Source organism: Dermacentor silvarum, chromosome 1, assembly GCF_013339745.2.
Source record: "Dermacentor silvarum isolate Dsil-2018 chromosome 1, BIME_Dsil_1.4, whole genome shotgun sequence".
Lineage (NCBI taxonomy): Eukaryota > Metazoa > Arthropoda > Arachnida > Ixodida > Ixodidae > Dermacentor > Dermacentor silvarum.
The window spans coordinates 390,118,846-390,140,940 of NC_051154.1; the positions used below are offsets into that span (position 1 = coordinate 390,118,846).

The 22,095-nt window shown below is 47.1% G+C and overlaps 1 protein-coding gene across 1 annotated transcript in view; it reads right to left on the reverse strand.

Moving 5' to 3' along the window:
- Positions 1 to 18,903, reverse strand: part of LOC119446277 (isocitrate dehydrogenase [NADP] cytoplasmic) — a 30,658-nt gene extending 11,755 nt beyond the window's left edge. The window contains exons 1-2 of the mRNA XM_037710667.1: positions 18,769 to 18,903; positions 18,455 to 18,715 (exon numbers count right to left, since the gene is read on the reverse strand). Coding sequence (XP_037566595.1) covers positions 18,455 to 18,715; positions 18,769 to 18,903 — 396 coding nt within the window. The remainder of the gene's footprint in view (positions 1 to 18,454; positions 18,716 to 18,768) is intronic.
- Positions 18,904 to 22,095: the final 3,192 nt, after the last annotated feature.

The window sequence follows — 22,095 nt, forward strand, 5'->3', positions numbered from 1 at the left end:
TGTCGAAATTAACCAACTGTCCACCATTAGGGCGCCCTTCCTAGCCTGCGATTTGAGTTGCTTTGGGTTGCCACGCACCCATACTTTTTTTAGTACGTGATTGTGTGCGCTTTCCCTACATCGCCAAGCAAGCCTACCCGGTTACTGATAAACACAACTGCGTGCGACATTGAGTGAGCCAACCAACCGCTTGTGACGTGTGGCCTTATTTATCTAGGTGGTACCCGCAGTCTTCTAGCTGGTGTTGGTTATGATGGATTAAAGTGGATTATGGGGGATTAAGGGTTGTACAAATTAGATCAAGGTGTACGAAAGTGGATAGGGTGCATTAGACCTGACGAAGGTGGATTAAGGTGGGGAGGAAGCAAGAGAAAGGCAGAAGGCAGGGAGGTTAACTAGAATAACGTCCGGTTGGCTACCCTACACCGGGGGAATGGGAAGAGGGAACACAAAGATGACAGGGAGAGAGAGGAGGGAAGGAAAGAAGGGAAATGAGTGGTTAGTTCGCTGACGCGTGTTTTAGTGCACTAATAGTCACAGACGTTGACACAAGCCCGTCGTCCTCAAGAAGCACAGAAGTGCCTTCATCGCTTTATGGGCCGGCGAGCGATGGGGGCGGTGTTGCAGCAGCACCTGCACGGAAAGCGTCCGATTGTCCAGTTTTTTTTAGCGCGTTAGCAAGTTCTTGTCTTTCTTGGGCATATCGTGGACAGTGGCACAGCAGGTGGTCAATAGTTTCGTCGGTGCCGCAGACCTCGCATGCTGCACTGTCGGTCACTCCAATTAATGTAGAGTATGCCGTTGTGAAGGCAACTCCTAACCAAAGGCGACAGAGAAGCGAAGCTTCACGTCGAGGAAGTCCGAATGGAGGTCGGAGTTGCAGTGAGGGGTTTAATTGATGCAGTCGTGTAAGTCGTAAGTTTGGCGAGTTCCACTCGGTCAGTGAGAGACTGCGTGCCAGGTGTCGAAGCTGCCTTGCGGCGTCTGTCCTCCAAAGTGGAATTGGAACGCTGAGCTCTTCTTGGTATGATGTGCGAGCAGCGTTGTCTGCGGAATCATTGCCACTGATTCCACAATGACCAGGTACCGATTGAAATACAACCTCGTGGCCTTTTTGTTTGACGTGATGGTGAAGTTTCACGGTTTCGTATGTCAACTGTTCATGACAGCCGCGTCGGAGAACTGACTGCATGCACTGTAATGCCGGTTTTGAGTCTGAAAACACAGACTATTTTGTAGGTCTTTCAGAATCAATGAATTCTAGTGCACGACGCCGAGCCGTTAGTTCTGCCGCCGTTGAGGTCGTGACATGCGAACTCTTGAACCGCAGTCTTATTCCTCGCGTTGGTATAACCACCGCACCACCAGAACTGGACGATGTAGTCGATCCATCGGTATAGATGTGCACGCGGTTGCTGTACTTTTCATGCAAGAGGAGTAAGCTCAGTTGTTTTGGAGCAGGGGCCGGTACATCTGACTTCTTCTGTAGTCCTGGAATCGTTATATGTACTTGTGGACGGCTCAAACACCACGGAGGAAGCACTGGCTTCGCCGCAGGTGCGTACCCTGAAGTAAACGATGCACGATGTGCACTGACAGTAGCGCTAAATGTCGAGCCGGTCCTTTCAGCAGTGAGGCTCGCCAGGGGGTGGGAAGGGGTCCTAGCTTAGTGTCTCAGATGCGTACGCATTGTCTCAACGGTAATGTGTGTCGTGATTGGGTAATCCTGGGCAATGGCAATGGTTTCAGCCGTTGATGCACTGCGTGGTAGGCCAACACATATCTTAAGGGCTTGGGCTTGAATTCTTTGAATCGTACAGATGTTAGTCTTGCAGGTGTTGGATATTGCAGGCAGGCTGTACCGCAGCAATCCAACGAACAACACCATGTACAGCTGTAACATACCGTGTATGGATACTCCCCAACTTTTTCTTGCAAGGAACCTGAACAGGTGGCAGATAGCAGACAGCCGCTTTTTCACGTAATTCACGTGTGGAGTCCAAGACAGGTCTCTGTCAATTACGACTCCCAGGAACCTGTGACTTCTGCTGTATGGTATAAGTTGTCTGTTAATTGATATTCCGCAAGCAGACATTGGCTTCCTGGTGAATGCCACCATTGCGCACTTTTCACATGAAATTTCAAGTCCTTGTTGACGAAGGTAGCAAGATGTCATTGTGGCTGCCTTCTGAAGCCGAGCGCGAAGCTGAAGTCGTGTTACACCTGATGCCCAAATGCAGATGTCGTCCGCATAGATGGACAGTCGTACGGTGCTTGGCAGGTTGTCAACTAATCCAATGAGGGTTAGATTGAAAAGCGTCGGGCTAAGCAATCCGCCTTGAGGCACTCCTCGGCTACCGTAATGCTCGGATGTCGGGCCATTTTCAGTGTGCAGGTAGAATGATCTTTTCTGTAAGTACCTGCAGACCCACATATATATCTTACCACTAAGTCCTACTGTTTCTAACGCGCCGAGGATGGCTTCATGGGTGACATTATCGTAAGCCCCTTTAACATCTAGAAACAGAGCAGCAGATAGTCGTTTACAGGCCTTCTGGTGTTGCGGAAATGTTACCAAGTCAACAACGTTGTCTGTTGACGAACGGCCACGCCTGAATCCGGTCATAGCGTCTGGGTAGATTTCATAGTACTCTAAGTACCATTCCAGACGTGTTAAAATCATTCTTTCCATTGTTTTTACAACGCAACTTGCAAGTGCGATAGGACGGTATGAGGAAATGTCCGAAGGCGACTTGACTTCCATTCCTGCGGAACCGTACCCGTCTGCCAGGAGTCGTTGTATAGGAGCAAGAGTGCCTTCCGAGCTTGGTCTCCTAGGTTACACAGGGCACGGTACGTAATGCCGTCAGGTCCTGATGCTGAAGAACGCCTGCACAAAGCCAGCGAAGCTTCTAGTTCTTCCAGAGAAAACGGGCACTCCATGCGGGGATTGCGTGAGAACAGTGGGTGGTCAAGCGTCCCCGTTCCCGTTCCATCGGAATTTGCCTCGCCAGCAATCTTTCTGCAGAAAGATTCAGCGACGTAAATCTCCCTACAGTGTAGATGTAGTGCCAGAGATTTAAACGCGTGGCGCTGACCAAAGGTTGTGCGAAGGCCACGAACAGTCCTCCATATAAGCGATAAAGGTTCTCGCGGATCCAGGGACTCGCAAAAGGATACCCATTGTCGGGAAGCTAGCTTGTTCATGTGACGCTGTATTTTCTTTTGTGTTCGTCTAGCCAATCTCAAGTCATGAATGGACTTCGTGCGTCTATATCTTCGTTCCGCACGACGGCGAATTGCTCGAAGTTTCTCGAGTTCGATGTCGAAATTGGTGCGGGCAGAACTCTTCAAAGGAGAATGCGTGGTTGTTTGTATGGCATCCTTTATCGCGTCCTCTAGGTTGCAGGAGGTACCGTCACGACAGCAGTCTTCCATGATTATTTTGTATTTAGGCCAATCGGTGCACTGGACGGCTCTGGGGGACCTGGAGCTAGTCAGACCTTCAATCTTCAAATAAGTTGGGATGTGGTCGCTACCTCACGTTTCTAAATCCGAAAACCAGTGCACCCTTCTCGAAAACGAACGTGAAACGAAAGTAAGGTCCAAGCAGCTGATCCACGCAGATAAGTGGGGCTTCCATCATTTGACAGGCAAAGTTCGCGTTCACAGGCAAAGGACACCAATGTTCTGCCTCTAGAGTTCACTTTCGAGCTTCCCCATAGGTAATGGTGGGCATTAAAGTCGCCAGTGATCACCCACGGCTGTGGAGTCGATGTCAAAATTCCCTGTACGCGCTCACAATCCAGGCGACTTGTTGGAGATAAGTAGGCACCAAGAATAGTAAACGTTAGCTTTTTCTTCTTCACTGTCATGCAAACATATTGATTCACTTCGTCAGGAGGCACTGGGTTATACATATAAGTCAAGTCACGGCGTATAAACACAACAATCTCGCTGCACTCACCGTGGGTAGAGGACATAAAGCATTCATACCCGGACAGTCTGATGGGAGCTGACAAGTTTGGCTCGCATATCACGATAATGGGGAATTGGTGCGTAAAGACAAACTGTCTAAAGTCGGCCATGCGTGACTTAATTCCTCTTGCGTTCCACTGAAAGACAGATTCAAAAAAGATGGCTGACTAATGGAGTAGCACACGAGGCAATAAGGATTATAAACAGGGATAAGGTGCCTCAGAAAGGCTGGCCAACGTTTCGATAGAACGACCTATCTTCGTCAAAGGCGGCCTCGTCATCCTCGGCGGGTTAGTTTTAAAGGGTTAGTGGAGTGACGTCACGTCGATGTCCGCTGTGGCTGGCTTTGAAAGGGAGAGACTCAAAAGAAAATGAGCGCCGGCGCTCGACTGGCTAGGCGCGGTTTCTAAGACGAGGGGACAAGAGCGGGACAGCGAGAAAGTGGCAAAAAAAATTACAAAAAAGAAAAAAAAAACCGTCAGAGGGGGTTGGGGGAGCGAGAGGCGAGTGAGCGTTCGGAGGAGTCGTGGTCGGCGTGCGTTTGGGGTCCCTGAAGAGCCGGTCAGTGTGCAGGTCACAATACGAGTTGAAAGCATGACTTGAGTAGCGTAGCATCAAGGCATCGGGTAATTTTGTGGTTGACAGGGAGCAGCTTGGTCCGTCAAGGGACGTTGGCCTCACTAGTTCGCCCTAGGCCTCGTCGCGGCGGTATACAGAATTGGCGAGACCTTGTGTGGTCAAGGCGCCGAAAAAGGTATCCTGGCGTCTGGGAATTTGGACTGTCTCGGTGTGGATCTCGTGTGGAGAAAAACAACAAAAAAAAACATAAAAAACGTGCGTTTGAGAAAAAAAACCGGCGCAGGAGGGTGACAGTGTAGAAAAAATGTAATTAGAAATTCAAAGATGGGGGGGGGGAACAGGTGTACCTGGAAAAGCGCTCGTATGGTTGATCAATGCGCAAAAGCATGGAGGACGATAATAAATTGAGTGGTAGGGGAGATGCAGGGAAGAACTGGAAATGGAAGAATAGGTGAGGTTGAGCATCGAGATTAGCTGGAGGTTTAACTTGTTTTGCGCCTTTGTTAATGGTATAACAATTTAAGGTTTATGTTACTGCTTTTAGCGATTCTAAGTTTCCACGCGATAAATTCATCCCCCTGGGGTGCAGGCATTTAAACTTGTGTCTGAGGTATGATTCTGTATATTTTCTCTCGCGAGGTGAACGAAAATTTGTTTGTAGTATATAGAGTTTTGCTTCATCAAATATATGGCCGTGCTCATTGAAGTGGCTGGCTACTGCTTTAGGTAAATTGTGTTTTGTATCTGCGCGATGGCCGTTGAGACTCGTGTGCATTTCTTGTCCAGTCTCACCTATGTATTGCTTGTTACAAGCGGCACATTCTAGACAGTAGACTACGTTGCTTGACGTGCAGGTGAAATTCGAACTTACCTTGTGAATGTAATCTGACGCTGTACTTTTTACTGTAGTAGTAGATTGAATATGTTTGCATGTGGAACACCTGGAGCGGCCACAGGGACCGGATGTTGGCTTCGTCTTTGTCCTTAGTTTGGCGTGTACAAGAATGTCCTTGAAATTACTGTTCCGTCTTATTAAGATCTTATTAAGTTTCTAGTTGCTGGTGAGAATTGGGTGGTATTTCCTGAGGATATTGTTCACGTTGGGGAGTGCGTTTGAGAATTTAGTAGTAAGAAGAGGCGTTGTTGTCCTTGTGATCTTAGGGCGGGGTTTGAGGACCTTGGCTCGATCAAGCTTAGTTGCAGCGGTGTAGGCTTTCTGAAGGGCTGTGTTCGGGTAGTTCCTGCTTGATAGGGTTTCCTTAAGGTGATCGAGTCTGTCTATGTAGTCATGGTTTTCAACGCAAATGCGACGAAGTCGTGTGGCTTGGCCTTTAAAGATACCTTGTTTGCAATGTCTGGGATGGTGGCTTGTGCAATCTAGGTACTGTTGTTTATGAAAAGGTTTTCTATACAGCGTTGTCTTTAGTGTCCCATTATCAATATATATTGTTGTGTCCAGAAAGTTTATGCGCTCATTTGAAGATTCCGATATGAATTTTATTGTTGTGTGAAAAGAATTTAGGAAAGTTACAAATTTATCTAAACTTTCCTGACCATGTTCCCATATTATGAATATATCGTCTATGTATCGTAGGTATGTGTGGGGCTTGTGGGTGCAACGAGATAGGAAATCCGTTTCTAGAGTACCCATAAATATGTTGGCGTAGGTTGGTGCAAAAGGTGTGCCCATACTTGTCCCATGTATTTGTAGATAGTAATTTTCCTCAAACTAGAAGTAATTATATGTCAGAACTAGTTCAAGAAGAGACAAGTATACTTCAGTAGAGTGTTGTGCATTGTGTTTGGACAGCGTTTCTTTTATCGAGTTTAATCCATCAGGGATTGGAATGTTGGTGTACAGGGCCGTGACGTCTAGTGTTGCGAGAATTGTTTTGCGGTAGTGTGCCTTTTGTATTAATGTCCTCTATAATTCTGTGTAGATGGGGGGTATCTTGTACAAATGACGCAAGTGTTTTCGGAAAGTCACCAAGGAAGTGGTTAAGAAATGTGGAGAGGCTTTCTGTCGGGGTGTTGTTGTTCGATACTATAGGACGCTCTGGGATATTAGCGGTGTGAAGTTCAGTGGGTGGAATTTTATGAATTTTCGGAAGGAGGTAGAAGCGTCCTGCAGCTTTGTTGCTTGGTTTAAGAAATTTGAATTCTGACGGTGTTATCAATTCATCATCCAAAAGTGATTTCAGCCTGTTGGTAATTTTCAGTGTGTATGGTAAGGTCGGATCATTGTCTAGCTTACGGTAATGTTCAGGGTTGTTTAGCTGTCTGTAAGCCTCGTGCTTGTGCTTATCTATCGGCCAAAAAACTATACTTCTACCTTTATCTGCTTCCTTAATGACAATGTCGTTCCGGCAACTAAGATTTGAAATGATACGATTCTCTGATGAAGTTATGTTTTCAGGTCGCTTAACTGTCTTGGATTGGCTTATAATTTCTTTAGTAACAGTTTTGAGGTATAGGTCGAGTTCTATGGCTTGTTCTGGTTCAGGAGTCCAAGTAGATTGGGCTCTAAGTGGGGTCGTCCCTTTGTCTGGTGCGTTGTTGTCGGCGAAAAAATGTCTTATCCGCATTCGTCGGGAAAATTCCGAAAGATCGTTGTGAAGCTCAAATTCATTTATTGTGTTGTTCGTGGGACAAAAGTTTAGGCCCTTGCTAAGTACGTCTTTTTCTTCTCTACTTAATGTTTTTGAAATATCTACAACATTAGACTGATTTAATTTGGGGGAGCCTTCAGCCACGTCTGCTATTTGTAGATTCGAGCTCCCTTTTGTTGGCGTGAGGTAGCCGTTTGCCTGGAAGGTTGTTTTCTGATTGAAGCTCGCTTTCGTCCTCTGTTTTTGAACCAGTTTTCGAGACTGTGCTTCGTGGTACTGTTCTAAATCTTTCGTATCATCCGGTGTCAGAGCTATGTTCTGAAGTCTATGGCTAAAACTTTCCAGTTGTTCTTCGCAGTGTTCCGTGAGTATATTCAAAAGTGAGAAGCAGGCATTGTTTAATGTTGTCTGCCAGTTTGCACGATGACGGGGTGGGAGTGTTCCTAGAGCTGGTATAGCCTTCAGGGTTAGTCCCTTGGGGATTATATTGTTCTGTGTGCAATCTGTGTACGTTTTCAGATGAAAAGTGTAACTCACACGTTTCTTGGTAAGTTTTCTGGCCTGCAGAAATTCTGTACTGCGTGGCTGAGAGTGGTTATTAACTTTCAATGACTGTCATTTATTTGCCTTTTGGCGGGTAGATTTGCGTGTTGTTTGCTTCTGTTTGGCAGGTTTGTTTCCGCATGCCTCACTTAGTTCCACCTCTGTTTCTGTTTGAGTCTTTGCGTGCGCAGGCGAGCGTGTGGGTGTCTGTGTGAATGTTTCGGTTATGGATTTTGTGTTGTCTGTAACAGTTGTGTCTGTTTGTACTGCCGTTGCGTGTGCAGGCGAGCGTGTGTGTGTCTGTGTGAATGCGTCGGTTATGAATTTCGTGTTGCCTGTAACAGTTGTGTCTGTTTGCACTGCCGTTGATTTCGTCTTTGGAATAACATGTGCAGAATAACAGAATCATACCTCATACACAAGTTTAAATGCCTGCACCCCACGGGGATGAATTTATCGCGTGGCAACTTAGAATCGCTAAAAGCAGTAACATAAACCTTAAATTGTTATACCATTAACAAAGGCGCAAAACAAGTTAAACCTCCAGCTAATCTCGATGCTCATCCTCACCTATTCTTCCATTTCCAGTTCTTCACTGCATCTCCCCTACCACTCAATTTATTATCCTCCTCCATGCTTTTACTCATTGATAAACCACTACGAACGCTTTTCCAGGTACACCTGTCCCCTCAGTGTTCATGTTTCAAATTATATTTCTTCCACTGTCACTCTCCTGTGCCGGTTTTTTTTTTCTCTTCTTGTCTTTTTTTTTCCTTTTCCCCTCAACCTCACCTATTCTTCCATTTCCAGTTCTTCCCTGTATCTCCCCTACCACTCAATTTATTATCATCCTCCATGCTATTACGCACTGATCAACCATACGAGCGCTTTTCCAGGTACACCTGTCTCCCCCTCCACCCCCACCCCCCCATGTTTAAATTTCTAATTATATTTTTTCTACACTGTCACCCTCCTGCGCCGGTTTTTTTTTCTCAAACACACGTTTTTTTGTTGTTTTTTGTTGTTGTTTTTTCTCCACACGAGATCCACACCGAGACAGTCCAAATTCCCAGACGCCAGGATACCTTTTTCGGCGCCTTGACTACACAAGGTCTCGCCAATTCTGTATACCGCCGCGACGACGCCTAGGGCGAACTAGTGAGGCTAACGTCCCTTGACGGACCAAGCTGCTCCCTGTCAACCACAAAATTACCCGATGCCTTGATGCTACGCTACTCAAGTCATCCTTTCAACTCGTATTGTGACCTGCACACTGACCGGCTCTTCAGGGACCCCAAACGCACGCCGACCACGACTCCTCCGAACGCTCACTCGCCTCTCGCTCCCCCAACCTCCTCTGACGGTTTTTTTTTCTTTTTTATAATTTTTTTGCCACTTTCTCGCTCTCCCGCTCTTGTCCCCTCGTCTTAGAAACCGCGCCTAGCCAGTCAAGCGCCGGCGCTCATTTTCTTTTCAGTCTCTCCCTTTACAGCCAGCCACAGCGGACATCGACGTGACGTCACTCCACTAACCCTTTCAAACTAACCCGCCGAGGATGACGAGGCCGCCTTTGACGAAGATAGGTCCTCCTATCGAAACGTTGGCCAGCCTTTCTGAGGCACCTTATCCCTGTTTATAATCCTTATTCCTCGACTGAAAGACAGATGCATTCTTGACCTCCTCTTGAAACAACGCCATCTCTCGGGCTGTGGTTTTACCCTAGAGCCGCAAGTACCGGACTCAAGGTGTCCGGCACCTGCAGTGCGCTCTGCGCCGATGGCATTTTCATGCTGCTCAGTAGAATGCGCATGGCGTCCATAAGTGACTTCAACATCGCTATGACTTGGCGATCCTCAGTTCTCGTCACATCAGCGGTTTGTGAGGTCATCGAGGGCGGCGCGATTTGATGTGACTTCGAGGCAGGTTGTGCTCGTCGAAGTTTAGGCCACTCTTCAGGAGGAGCGAGTGTTGCCCCTTTCTTCGGTGTCGCAGTGTCCGTCTTTGTGGAAGTAGGCATTGGTATGGTAGCCGCTTTGCCGGAAGATGGTGTATCTCTATCGGTAGATGCAACTCTTCGTGATGCTCTTCGGTGACGATGTCGTCGTCGCCGCCTGAGAGTAGCGGCAGCCTCTCTGTGTGTAGAATGGTCCCGTACCATACGTTTGAGTACCGCTCGCTCGTTCCTCACCCGCGGGCAATCCTTGGATGAGGCCTCATGGCTACCATGACAGTTAGGGCACTTTACCACAGTTGCGCGGCAGGCTTCTTCCGAATGAGATTCAGCGCACCGTGGGCACGCGAGATTGTTCCTACAGACACCTTTTAGGTGTCCCATCTTGCAGCATTTGTAGCATTGCAGGGGCTTCGGTACGTAGGGCCGGACTAGATGGCGGACGTGGCCAACTTTGACGTGTGAGTGAAGGCTGTCTCCCTCAAACTCAAGCTTCAGGCAACGTGTGTTGCCAAGTCTTGCCACGTGCGTGATAAGAGTGCCTTCTGTAGTTGGCTTTATTAATATAGGCAAGTCGTCCGTTGGTATAGAAATAACGACATCATAAATGACGCCGACTAGTGCTATTGCAGCCTGTAGGAATCAAGGATCGCACTTTCACTTTGTCGATCTACGTTACGTGCCGCAGGCTTTGCAGCGCACTACGGTGTAGAACGTCTACTGCGAGTACATTCTTCCGTGCGTTTATTCTCAGGTCTTTGATCTCATTTGGTGCGATTCCCTCAAGAAACGCAGAAAGGACTTGCCTGTTTAGGAGTCGCAGATTGGACACAGGGTCCACGAGCATGAAGAGCATGTCATCTGCAAACCGAAGGTTGCTGAGATGTTCGCCGTTGATCCTCACTCTAAAGCATTCCCAGTCTAAGAGCTTGAATACTTCTTCTAAGCATGCAGTGAATAACATTGGAGAGATTGTGTCTCCTTGCCTGACCCCTTTCTTGATAGGTATCTTCCTACTTTTCTTGTGGAGAACCAAGGTAGCTGTGGAATCCTTGTAGATGTTTGCTAAGATATTCACGTATGCCTCCTGTACTCCTTGATTACGCAATGCCTCTATGAATAATGGTATCTCTACTTAGTCAAATGCCTTTTCATAATCTATGAAAGCCATGCAGAAAGGTTGATTGTACTCCGCAGATTTCTCGATTACCTGATTTATGACATGGATATGATCCATCGTAGAATATCCCTTCCTGAAGCCAGCCTGTTCTCTTGGTTGGCTGAAGTCAAGTGTTGCCCTGATTATATTGGAAATTATCTTGGTGAATATTTTATAGAATACTGATAGCAAGCTAATGGGTCTATAATTCTTCAGTTCTTCAACGTCTCCCTTCTTATGGATAAGTATAATGTTGGCGTTCTTCCAGCTCTCTGGTACACATGAAGTTGTGAGGCATTGCGTATAAATGGCCGCAAGCTTTTCAAGCATGATATCTCCTCCATCTTTGAATAAATCTACTGTTATTCCATCTTCTCCAGCAGCTTTTCCCCTGGTCATGTCTTTCAAGGCCGTTCTAACTTCAGCGCTAGTAATAGAAGGAGCCTCTGTATCCGGTTCATCACTATTTTGAATGAAAGTAGCTTGGCTGTTTTGGGCACTGTACAGGTCAGTATAGAATTCTTCCGCTGCTTTTACTATGTCGTCGAAATTGCTGATGATATTACCATGCTCATCTTTCAGTGCATACATCTTGCCTTGTCCTATTCCAAGCTTTCTTCTTACTGATTTAATGCTGCGTCCATATTTTACGGCTTCCTCAATCTTTCCCACGTTATAATTTCGAATATACCTTACCTTTTTCTTGTTGATTAATTTTGACAGTTCAGCGAATTCTATCTGATCTCTTGAGTTGGACAGTTTCATCTTCTGTCGTTTCTTTATTAGGTGCTACGTTTCTTGGGAGAGCTTACCTACTGGTTGCCTTGGTGCCCTACCTCCCACTTCAATTGCTGCCTCTGAGATCAACCTAGTTACGGTTTCATTCATTACCTCTATGTTGCCTTTATCTTCCTTTTCTAAAGCTGCATATTTGTTTGCAAGCACCAGCCTGAATTGGTCTGCTTTTACCCTTACTGCCTCTAGGTTGGCCTGTTTCCTCTTGACTAATTTCACTCACTCTCTCTTCAAATTGAGAGAAATCCTAGACCTCACCAAACTATGGTCATTGCACTTAGCCTTACTTAACACTTCTACATCCTGCACTATGCTTGGATCAGCAGAGAGTATGAAATCTATTTCATTCCGTGTTTCTCCATTAGAGCTTTTCCAGGTCCACTTCCTGTTGCTGCGCTTCCTGAAGAAGGTATTCATTATTCGGAGCCTATTCCTTTCCGCGAATTCTACTAACATCTCTCCTCTTGCATTCCTAGAATCGATGCCGTAGTTGCGAATTGCTTGCTCACGAACCTGCTTTTTCCCCACTTTTGCATTGAAGTCGCCCATGACTAAAGTATACTGAGTTTGCGCCTTTCTCATTGCTAATTCGACATCTTCATAAAACTGTCCTATTTCTTCATCATCGTGACTGGAAGTTGGGGTGTAGGCTTGTACTACCTTTAGTTTGTACCTCCTATTCAGCTTTATTACGACGACTGCTACCCTCTCATTAATGCTGTAGAATTCATCAATGTTGCCCGCTATGCACTAGAAATCCTACCCCGGATTCTTTCTTATCTGCAATACCTCTGTAGCAGAGGACGTGGCCGTTAGTCAGCACTGTGTAAGCCTCACCAGTTCTTCATGCCTCAGTAAGGCCAATAATATCCCAGGAAATGCCTGATAATTCTTCAAATAGTCCTGCTAAGCTAGCCTCACTCGAGAGGGTGCGCGTGTTGAACGTTGCCAGGTTCAGTTTCCATTGGCGGCCTGTCTTGACCTAGTGATTCTTAGCACCCTCTGCCGTGTAGCAGGTCTGATCGCCGCCTTGGTCAGGTGCTCCGCAACCACTGGGAACTGAGGGCAATGGGTTAATTGGTAGTGGCCGAAAACTGCACCAGGGAGGCCAATTCCTGTTTTTGTGAGGGAGTGACTTTGATAAAGCTTAGTGGGCCTTTCTAGTTTTGGTTGCACCTGAACTAGTATAGCCCCACTAGCTCTCGGCGATATATATTTTTTTCTTGCGGTTTCAGGCACCACTCCATGCCTGAAAATGTGGTGGACTCGGGTATTCTACCTCTGCTCCACGCCAGCACGTGACGTGGCGTGGTGGCGTGGAGCAGAGGTAGAATACCTTCGTTCTCTCACAGTGCCAGGGTTTCATTCCCATCGGCCGTCGGCTGCAGCGCGACAGCGCAATGTGTTAATACCGGCTATGCATGGTCCCTTTCATCGCGACCGCCAGCAGCAGAGCAACCGCACGATGCACTAGGCATTTTATCAAGCGTGACAAGGCAGCGCGAGAGTGAGGGAGAAGCTTAATGTCACCCACGGCACTCTCGACCCAAACGCGCGGAGCAAGACAGCAGCGCCCCGTTGTGGCCAGGCCGCCACTATGGCCGCCGGAGCCGTGGTCCGTTTACTTTCCTGGCCGATAGTACACCACATACATACCTGACCCGACCATCCAGATTACACGTTGCGCTACGGCAGGCATAGCAAAGGGGTCTGGTGCCTCCTCCGTTATGTGGGCACTGTTGTGGGTCACAGACTCGCCACTATAAAATAAGTTCTGTGTTAACTTATAACAGTGGCACATAGCTTTATAAAGCTGTCAAATTGTCTACACATGCACGGAGCATCTAAAAATAGTCACGAAAACAATGTTTGCATTAGTGCAGTGTGCAGTGCAGTGTGCAGTGTGCAGTGCACTTGTAGTGCAGTGCACTTGAACGCCACTGAACATTGATCATTAACAGCTGTTATACTTTGTGCACCTGCAAGCGCGCGAATTTATGCTAAGTTGCAGCTGGGATTATCGGTGACATGATAGTTATCCGACATATCTTGTATGACTTTGGACACACTCCTACAAAGATGTACTGCACCCCGATATCAGGCCGCGCAGTATATTTGACGGCCGCTAATTTTTTATCACGACTCTGGTGTTTGAAGAGAGGAAAGACTGTTCACGGTCGCTTCCACTAAGTGGACAGTATCGAGGCAACTTACAACGTGTTGTCAAACATGGAAGCCGCAGAGTTGTTTATTAGTCTTCAGGACTCTCCACATTATAGTGCAGTACATTTGATCATAAGGAACTTCGAATAATATTCAAGTTCATGTGTGGAGATCCTTAATCTGGCGCTTTGACTTCGCACAGACGCGATCTTGGACCAGGGATTTCTGAATGGCGAAAGGGGATAATATCCACGGTTCAGTACATAATGAAGCATTTTGCACTTTCGAAGCATAAGGTAAATAAATGAAGAACGAATATTGTACTTTATGCCAGTTATATTGTGCCGCGGGAAGATTTTTTAGGTACTCTAAGATTTCAGGCAGTTCGTTTTCTCCGCAAGATTGGAGAATACGACCAACAGCAGTGTTGCTTGCGCCGGTGGCCCTTGTGCGCTTTTAAGCCCCAACTGCAACCACAACAGAAGAGGTCTTACAATTATCAGACGCTGCTTTTATTGAGCCTGGTTGAAACCGCTTTGTGAGTACAGAAAATAAGCCGTTAAAGCAGCTTTTTTTACGTGCCCATAGAATCTCCGTCGTGGAGTATTGTGCATGTTAGAGATACTGCAATTGAAGCGCGAAAAACAGGGCCAGACCGAGCGTACAACACAAGTTAGCAGCAGACGATATGCGTGTTTTTCGCGACGGACTTACCATATGTAGCACAAACGAAGCCGATTTTCTGCACTTCTCCAACTGTTTTAAAGCATCCTATTAAGAGCCGATGGGGTCCTTCGTTTGAACCAGCGTTAACTGATAAGGTTTTTGTTATTTTGTTTTGGTTTCAGGCGATTCGAGCGGGGCTATACAAATAGCCACTGTGCTTCAAAGATAGGGCTGGTCAAAGACAGTGCTATTCCTGTAGGTAACTTATAAACGTTTACCACAGTAAAGGACAGGACGACGCATGACCACGCCGCCACGCGTGACCAACGCGTTCGTAACGAACAGATCTCGAACACAGGAGCTACGTGTAGACGATGCTGGCGCAGTTAAGCAGCCGGCAACTCGACCACTGCAGACAAGCGTGCTTGGTCTCTGTACTATATGTACAGGCAGTATTGCGGGCAACAGTGGAGCTGTCTCGTGTTCTAACTGGAGCAGGCACACACAAGCGAGAGCAGCGGGCGCGCTTAACGACGAACGCTCTTTTTTTAGTAAATTCTTGCACGTGTTATTGAAACAATTACCGCGGCTGCGTTATAAAAGATGTGCCTATTTCTCAATGCATGGTTATTACTGAATAATTGCATGAAGCGGGAGTGTTGACGCCGTGCTTCAACTTTCAGCCGCATGCAGCCTGCTCGGTGATATCCAGATGCTTACGACTCGCTTTCTTTATCAACAGTTTGGGATGGGTCAGGAAGTAGAGATTTGCCATAGCCTTATTACCTGTGTTTTTCTTTTCTCAAAAAACATGTTCAGTCTTGATGCTGAGCTAACATACAAATTAGAGTAGAGAATAATTATGAATTTCCATGCATGGTTGTGCATCAACGCGCCAGAAGTACGAACGTACATTGCGGCGGCATCAAACTTGCCGACAGAAAAGTCCATCGCTTGAAAAGTTCATCGAAAAGTTCAAAATTTAAAGCCCGCTCCAAATTCAGTTTGTCGGCGGCATTTTTCACAGAGCGGGACTAGACTACCGAATGTCACAGCGTTCAATTTTACGTCGAATGGATATTCTCCGCTAGAATCGTTTGTTATAATGTATCTCACAGTGCGGGGTGGTTGCACAATAGGTTGTGTCGTCAGTTACAACTACGGGGGGACCATTATTAGGTTTTACGGTATTTTTAAACGTCGGCTATGGCAGATAGCATAATCCTTGTCATTGAGCTGGATTATATGACGTAGGCGGCCATACTAGCAAGAGAAATTGAAACACACATTCAACTCAATAACGGAAGTTGACTAAATAATTCTTATTTAATTATTTACGACCTGGGCGTTCCAGTTGTTTCTGTGCTGCAAAGAATAAAATAGCTTTTTGTTAAAAAGTAAGGGGAACTACATCGCCTTTTTACGGCGAGTTTGATGGCGCATATCCTCAAAGCGGAGTGATTCTGCAAATTCATTCCAAGTGGATACGCCTAGCAAATTCACCAGCTACATTGCTTACATGGTAGTATGTGCCGTAAAGTAACTAATTGAGAAGTTATTTAAAGAGTTTTTGTAAATTAGGTAAATATGTGTTTACATTTCCCGTGCAAGTAATGCCGGCTTGTCTGAATAATCGAGCTCAAAGACTGCAATTATGCGTTCTGCAACATATGATTTTTCAAAATTCAGTGAAACTGAAAAATGATCACCCCGTATATTACACATAGGATATTTTCGCACATTGTTGATCCAGCAGTCATATACAGGTAAACTTGGTAGACATCGGGACAAAATGCGAAATATAGGGCTAATGAGACTTAAAAGAGCGCAGCCTCAAATCTTTGCTCAGGAGAGGCCTACACATTCGTTTGTTGTATACCCGAGACTATCACTGCAGGCAGTAGCTGACACGCAATAAAGGAGGAATGCGGAACAGAACGGCGCCAGCTCCATTAACACACGTTAACGTAACCATGTTGAGTAGTAATTAACATCTTAACAAGGACGGGATGCATTGTGCGTCCCATAAACATTAGGATGCACACTTGCATTGCTACACCGTCTGTTGCTCCAATTTGTACAACAAAATGGTTTCGAGTCCATCTCACTTTAACCTTGATTGTATGTTTAAAGTTGTGCGAGCACAGATGGATTAAAGCGTATTAGGGTGATATTAAAGAGACGGGTGCTGCCTGCTGACGTATTTCAGCTGCGTAGTAACAATGTACGTCCTTACTCGAGAAGTACGGTACATGGTTTATATTAGACACTGCCAGTTTTAGTTTGACGTACGCAGAAGCTTTGCGCACCCAAACACGTAGAATTCCAACTCTACATGTTTGCGTGCGCAAAGCTTCTGCGTACGAGCGACTAAAGCGGTATGCTATTATATGAGCGTATACAGTGAACACGCACACATAGTACGCATTACGTTACGAACGGTGCAAGGGCCTTCTGTACCACCTTCTGTAGGCACTGGAAACTCGCTATAATGCGGCAAATGCTTCAATATTTATATGAAAGTATATATATATATATATATATATATATATATATATATATATATATATATATAGTAGCATTCTGGTTTTGTCTTTGACTGACTAACTCTAGGTTAAGGCAGGAAAGACAGCATTTGTTACCCGTGCAATGCCCATAGTCGCAAATGATTTTTGTAGGAAACAGTGCGCACCCCTAATTCAGGGTTGCTCAGCTTTTTTTACCTTCAGAGCGCAGCTCCCAGGCGACCGTTCCCTCAGCGAGCGTCGACGTAACCGAGCGAACGAGCACAACAGCGAATGACGAAAGAGCAACGTGGAGTGCAGCGGGGAACGATCGAAAGGCGGCGATAGCAAGAGAGCGCGAGGAGGAGGGTATGGCGAAAGCGTGAGAAGAAAAGCGTAGCGCTGCGCAGGACTTGTTCTGCGACGATGGCTATGAGATGGCGCCAGAGTACCACGCGTCTTCTGTTCACTTTGTCTTGCTTCGGCCACTGCTTTTAACGGCTAACAAATAATAAACATCATCCCTCGATGCACGACGTGCCTGCATTTATCAGAAATTTCTCGAATGTTATTGATGGTTTTAGCCGTTCGCTGTTGTCATCAACGCTTTTCGTAATCTGACTGTATGCGCGACCCGAATTGTGTAATACTTTCTGGAAGCCACGCGGGCACCAGCGATTACACTGACAAATTCGACGAGTCATGCATAAATGCCGACGCGCATGAACCGCAAATTTCCGACGATCGCCGACTCTACTTGCCGCTATCGTTGTGCTTGAGTGTTACATATTTTGCTGGGGACAAGCTAACTTATCAAAGAGTTACATTTGTAACTCACAGTTTCGACACTGTCGTGCTGAACTGTTACTGCCACGTTACAATATAATCACAATACTAAATAGTATCAGCCAGGTTATTCTCAATAATGAGCGACGGAGGCGGTAGAAGCGCATTTACCACAGCTGCTAAACGAGCTGCCCCAGCAGAGGCTTAGCGCCGCCGCCAAGAGGACCATGTCGGTTAGTATGAAATTCGTTCCCACAATATATCGCCAATTCAAAACACCTTAGGAGCTGCGCTCAAAATTCGCCTGAGGGAGTATCGTAATGGTCGGTGAATGTTTTTTTTTTTGTCTGTTTGCTCCGCTGCATTCCTACGGGGGTGGTTTTTACCGCTCTGCATTGGATGATTTACCGAAGTCACGTGCCATAATCGGTCGCATTTCACGCATTCAGATTGAAAGCTCAGATGAATATGCATGGTAACTGGATTCTCCAACAGGAAGGGGGAGCTCCTTCAAGTGAAAGTGCTCGCGCACGGGCTTTCCTTTGAAATTTCAGCTGTTTTTGCACAGTTGTGGCGCAGTGCAGCGGTTGATACTTTTCAGACAACAGCCGGTGCGTGATTTACGCCCTGGCCGCGCTTGTTTGTTTGCAATGCCTAAACCCGGTGAGCTGCCCTTTAAGTGCCCGTACATCTGCTACGTATTAAATTTGCCGGCACTTACGTCATGGTTGTAGGGAGCTCCGATGGAGGGCGAGTACTTGATCTGGAGCGTGCCGGATCCGGGGACCACGAAGTCCTGGCTGTTGTACTGGTCGCCGAACGCGTGGCGCGCGGTGATGATGGACCTGCGCCACTGATTCATGAGCGGAGGGATGTTGCGGCTGGCGTTGGGCTTCCGGAACACGTCACCGCCAAGGGTGTTGCGAATGGCGGCGTTGGGCGACATCCACGTGTGCTTCAAGTGGTACTTCTCGACAACGTCCTTCTCAGCCGTGACTGGGCGCACTTGACGCCCACGTTATGTAACTTGGGCGCCTGGGCGGCCTCCAGGGTAACAGAGTCGTTGGTCTGGTTGCGATGTTCGATTGACAGATGGAACGCTCTCAGGTCGGTGTCCACGCACAGCTCGATGAGACTCTCGTGTAGCAGGTCCCCGGCGACGCCCGCCATGTCGTCGCCTCACACCTGGACCACGGGCCCGTGCATGAGTTTCTCCAAGGGTGCTAGAGACAGCAGGTAAGAACTGCGGGCTAGAGGCCTCGAAAAACGAGCGCGTTCGTCTCGCGGTAGTCGTGCTCGTGACCGCGAGCTGATCGTGCCTCACGCGGCCAACAAAAAAAGAAGTTTTTACGTTTAAGATTACATTTAGCATGGCAGCATGCATTCAGGTTAAGCACTTCAAATATACATCAGTCCATTGCAAGTTTGTTGCCTGAATCACTGAAGATTAAAGAAAATGATTCATTAACACCTTCTAAAATTCGTGGCACTGTGGGCACGCGGGCAGCTTGGAATGCCCGCAGATTGCATGCTCCCAGAAGGATGGTGATGATGATTTCCTCAATATGGCACATACCCATACTGGAGAATACCATCCTCTTGGTGGGCCAAGAAGCGGGCGGTACAATTAAAGTAATGCAATATCATATGAAGAAATAAAAGGCAATATAAGAGTTCAAAATAGAAATATTAGTGTAATCGTGCAGGATTGAATCAGGGTGTTGAAATAAAATTAAAGTTTGCATGAGAAATATGCAAGAAATGAGATGGACGATAATATTCTAAAGGTGTTTATTTGGCAGAGCTCGGAGCAGCGCAACGTCAAAGGTCAGGGCAGTGACGGCTTCAAAGAGCGAGAGCCATTGCCAAGCAAGAGTGCTCGATCCACTAGCGTTTTGATCCAGTAGAGCTGAACCCACTAGCGTCTCTCTACTTCGCTACAATCACCCCCAGTAGCGATAAGGGAGCCGTCCGGAGACCTAACAGCTCGTCACGATGTGCGGGTCCTAGTAAGAATTTAAACGTTCGGACATGGACAATGACTCGTCCACGGCGGCGCATGTCTGAAGATGGCTCAACTGGTTCTATTACATAGTTCCAGTAGATGCGCGTTCGAGGACACGACAAGGGCCATCATCTTCAGAAACAGTTTTGATGAGAGGCCAGGGGCAGTGAAAGGGACTGAGAACCACACGGGCGCTCCCGGATCGAAGGTGACCGTGAAAGTGGCGTCACCGCGAGTGCTCCTCTGGCACTCTTGGTCATCGGAAGTAAAGGCCCGAGCGACGTCGCGGCACTCTTCTGCATGTGTGACCGTGGCAGAAAAGAGGCACGCACTTGGATGCATCCGGCCGGTACGGCAGAATTGTATCGATGGTGTGAAAAGGGTGCCACCCATACAGTAAAATTAGGTTGAAAATATGGTGGTGGTATGCGTAGTGGTGTTATACGCGTAGGTACTGACGGGTATGATGACGTCCCTGTTAGTGTGGTAAGAGGCGACGTACATTGAAAGCACGTCGCTGAGCATACGGATGAAGCGTTCTGTGAGGCCATTCATTTGAGGGTGCAGTGCCGTAGTTGTGCGATGAATAAGGAGGCACACTTTGAGAATGGTTTCAACTACTTCCGACAGGAAGGCGCGTCCGCGATCGCTGAGCAGTTCTTGAGGCGGACCATGCCACAGAATGAATCAGCGAAGCAGGAATATTGCAACGTCGCACACTGTAGCTGCCGGTAGGGCGACCGTTTCGGCGTATCGTGTGAGATGATCGACTGCAACAATGGCCCAGCGGTTACGAGCTGATGTCTAAGGAAGTGGTCCATACAGATCAATTCTAACGCGGCCGAACGGCCGGTTAGGGCAGGGTAGAGGCTGCAGACCACCTGGCGAGAGCTGGGGTGGAGAGTTTCAGCAGCTGGCCGCCAGGGCATGAGCGAACGAACTTTTGAACGTAGTTGCACATTCCTCGCCAGTAGTAGCGTTGTCGGAGGCACTGGAAGGTTTTGAAAAGTACCAAGTGTGCACACCGTGAATCAGAGTGGAACGATGCGCAGACTTCAGAACGCAGGCTTCGAGGTACTACTAATAACCACTGGCGGCCGGCAGAGGTGTAATTGCGTAGGGGAAGCAGGTCGTCGCGATACGCGAAATAGCGACGACAGCGAAATGACGGCGCCACGCTCCAGCTGGTTGTTCAGCTTCACCTCCAGGTCACCTGTGCATTAATTGTGTTCGAGCTTTCTCACTTGAAGCTTGATTGACTGATTGAGTTTATTGCCGCAGAGTAACGCATGGGCAATCAGAAATGGTATAGTAATGGGCCGCGGATAAATTTTGGCCTCCTGGGGCCCTTAAGCTCCTCAAGTCATGTTTACCATTTTTTTAGAAAAATGATTATATTTTTTCATGATCAGAAATGCTTCAAATACATGTTTAAAAGAAACACATATTTCGAAACATTTTATGGCAACTAAAAAATTATTATAGACCGCCACTCCATTCTTTGGAACTTTGTGAGAAAAGATTGGATTGTAGTGTTCCCGATCCATTGATATTGTGCGTAACTACTACACAATACCAGCGGTGTGATAGCGCCTAAATCACTGTACTCTGAAATGCACGTTATCGCACCACCTGCACCTGTCGGCCTGTGAGCATTTAAAATGCGTCAAATCCGGCAGACAGGACGAGGCTAGCACAGTTTCTTTTGAAGCTATAAAAGAAAGCACGGAGATAACACAAATTGTTTAAAGCTTGCTTCGATCACACTTTTTTCTAAGGATGCATACGTTTTCTATTCATAAGCAAAAGCGGCCGCAAACTTGGAACTGCCGAGACTGACAAGCAACACATGTCTTTGAGACCGCCTTTCCAGGGACTTGGCTGTTCCAGGTTTCGCCTGTTTCAGAAACTTGTCTCAAGCTCGCTTCAAGCAGGTACCGGTCTTTTATTAATGAAATTCTGGGGTTTTACGTGCCAGAACCACAATTTCATTACGAGGCGCGCCGTAGTGGGGGACTCCGGATTAATTTTGACCACCAAATTTTGATATTTTACGTGCCCCCAATGCACGGGACACAGGCGTTTTTTGGATCCTCCAATCTAAAGTCTCTTTTTGTGGTTCTGGGAGAGTAGCACACACTGCTACTATCGCTTTGCGTTTATAATTAGCACCTCAAGCCAAGGAGAACCGACAAGAGCACTACACGGGCTCAGGCTTACTCGAAATCCCGGGCCCGGCCCAGCCCGTGGGCCGGGTCGGGCCGGGTAGGCCTTCACGTGCTTGGGCCGGGCTCGGGCACAGCATCAGCTTGTTGACCCGGGCCCGGGCCGGGCTCGGGTATTTCGACGCGGGCCCT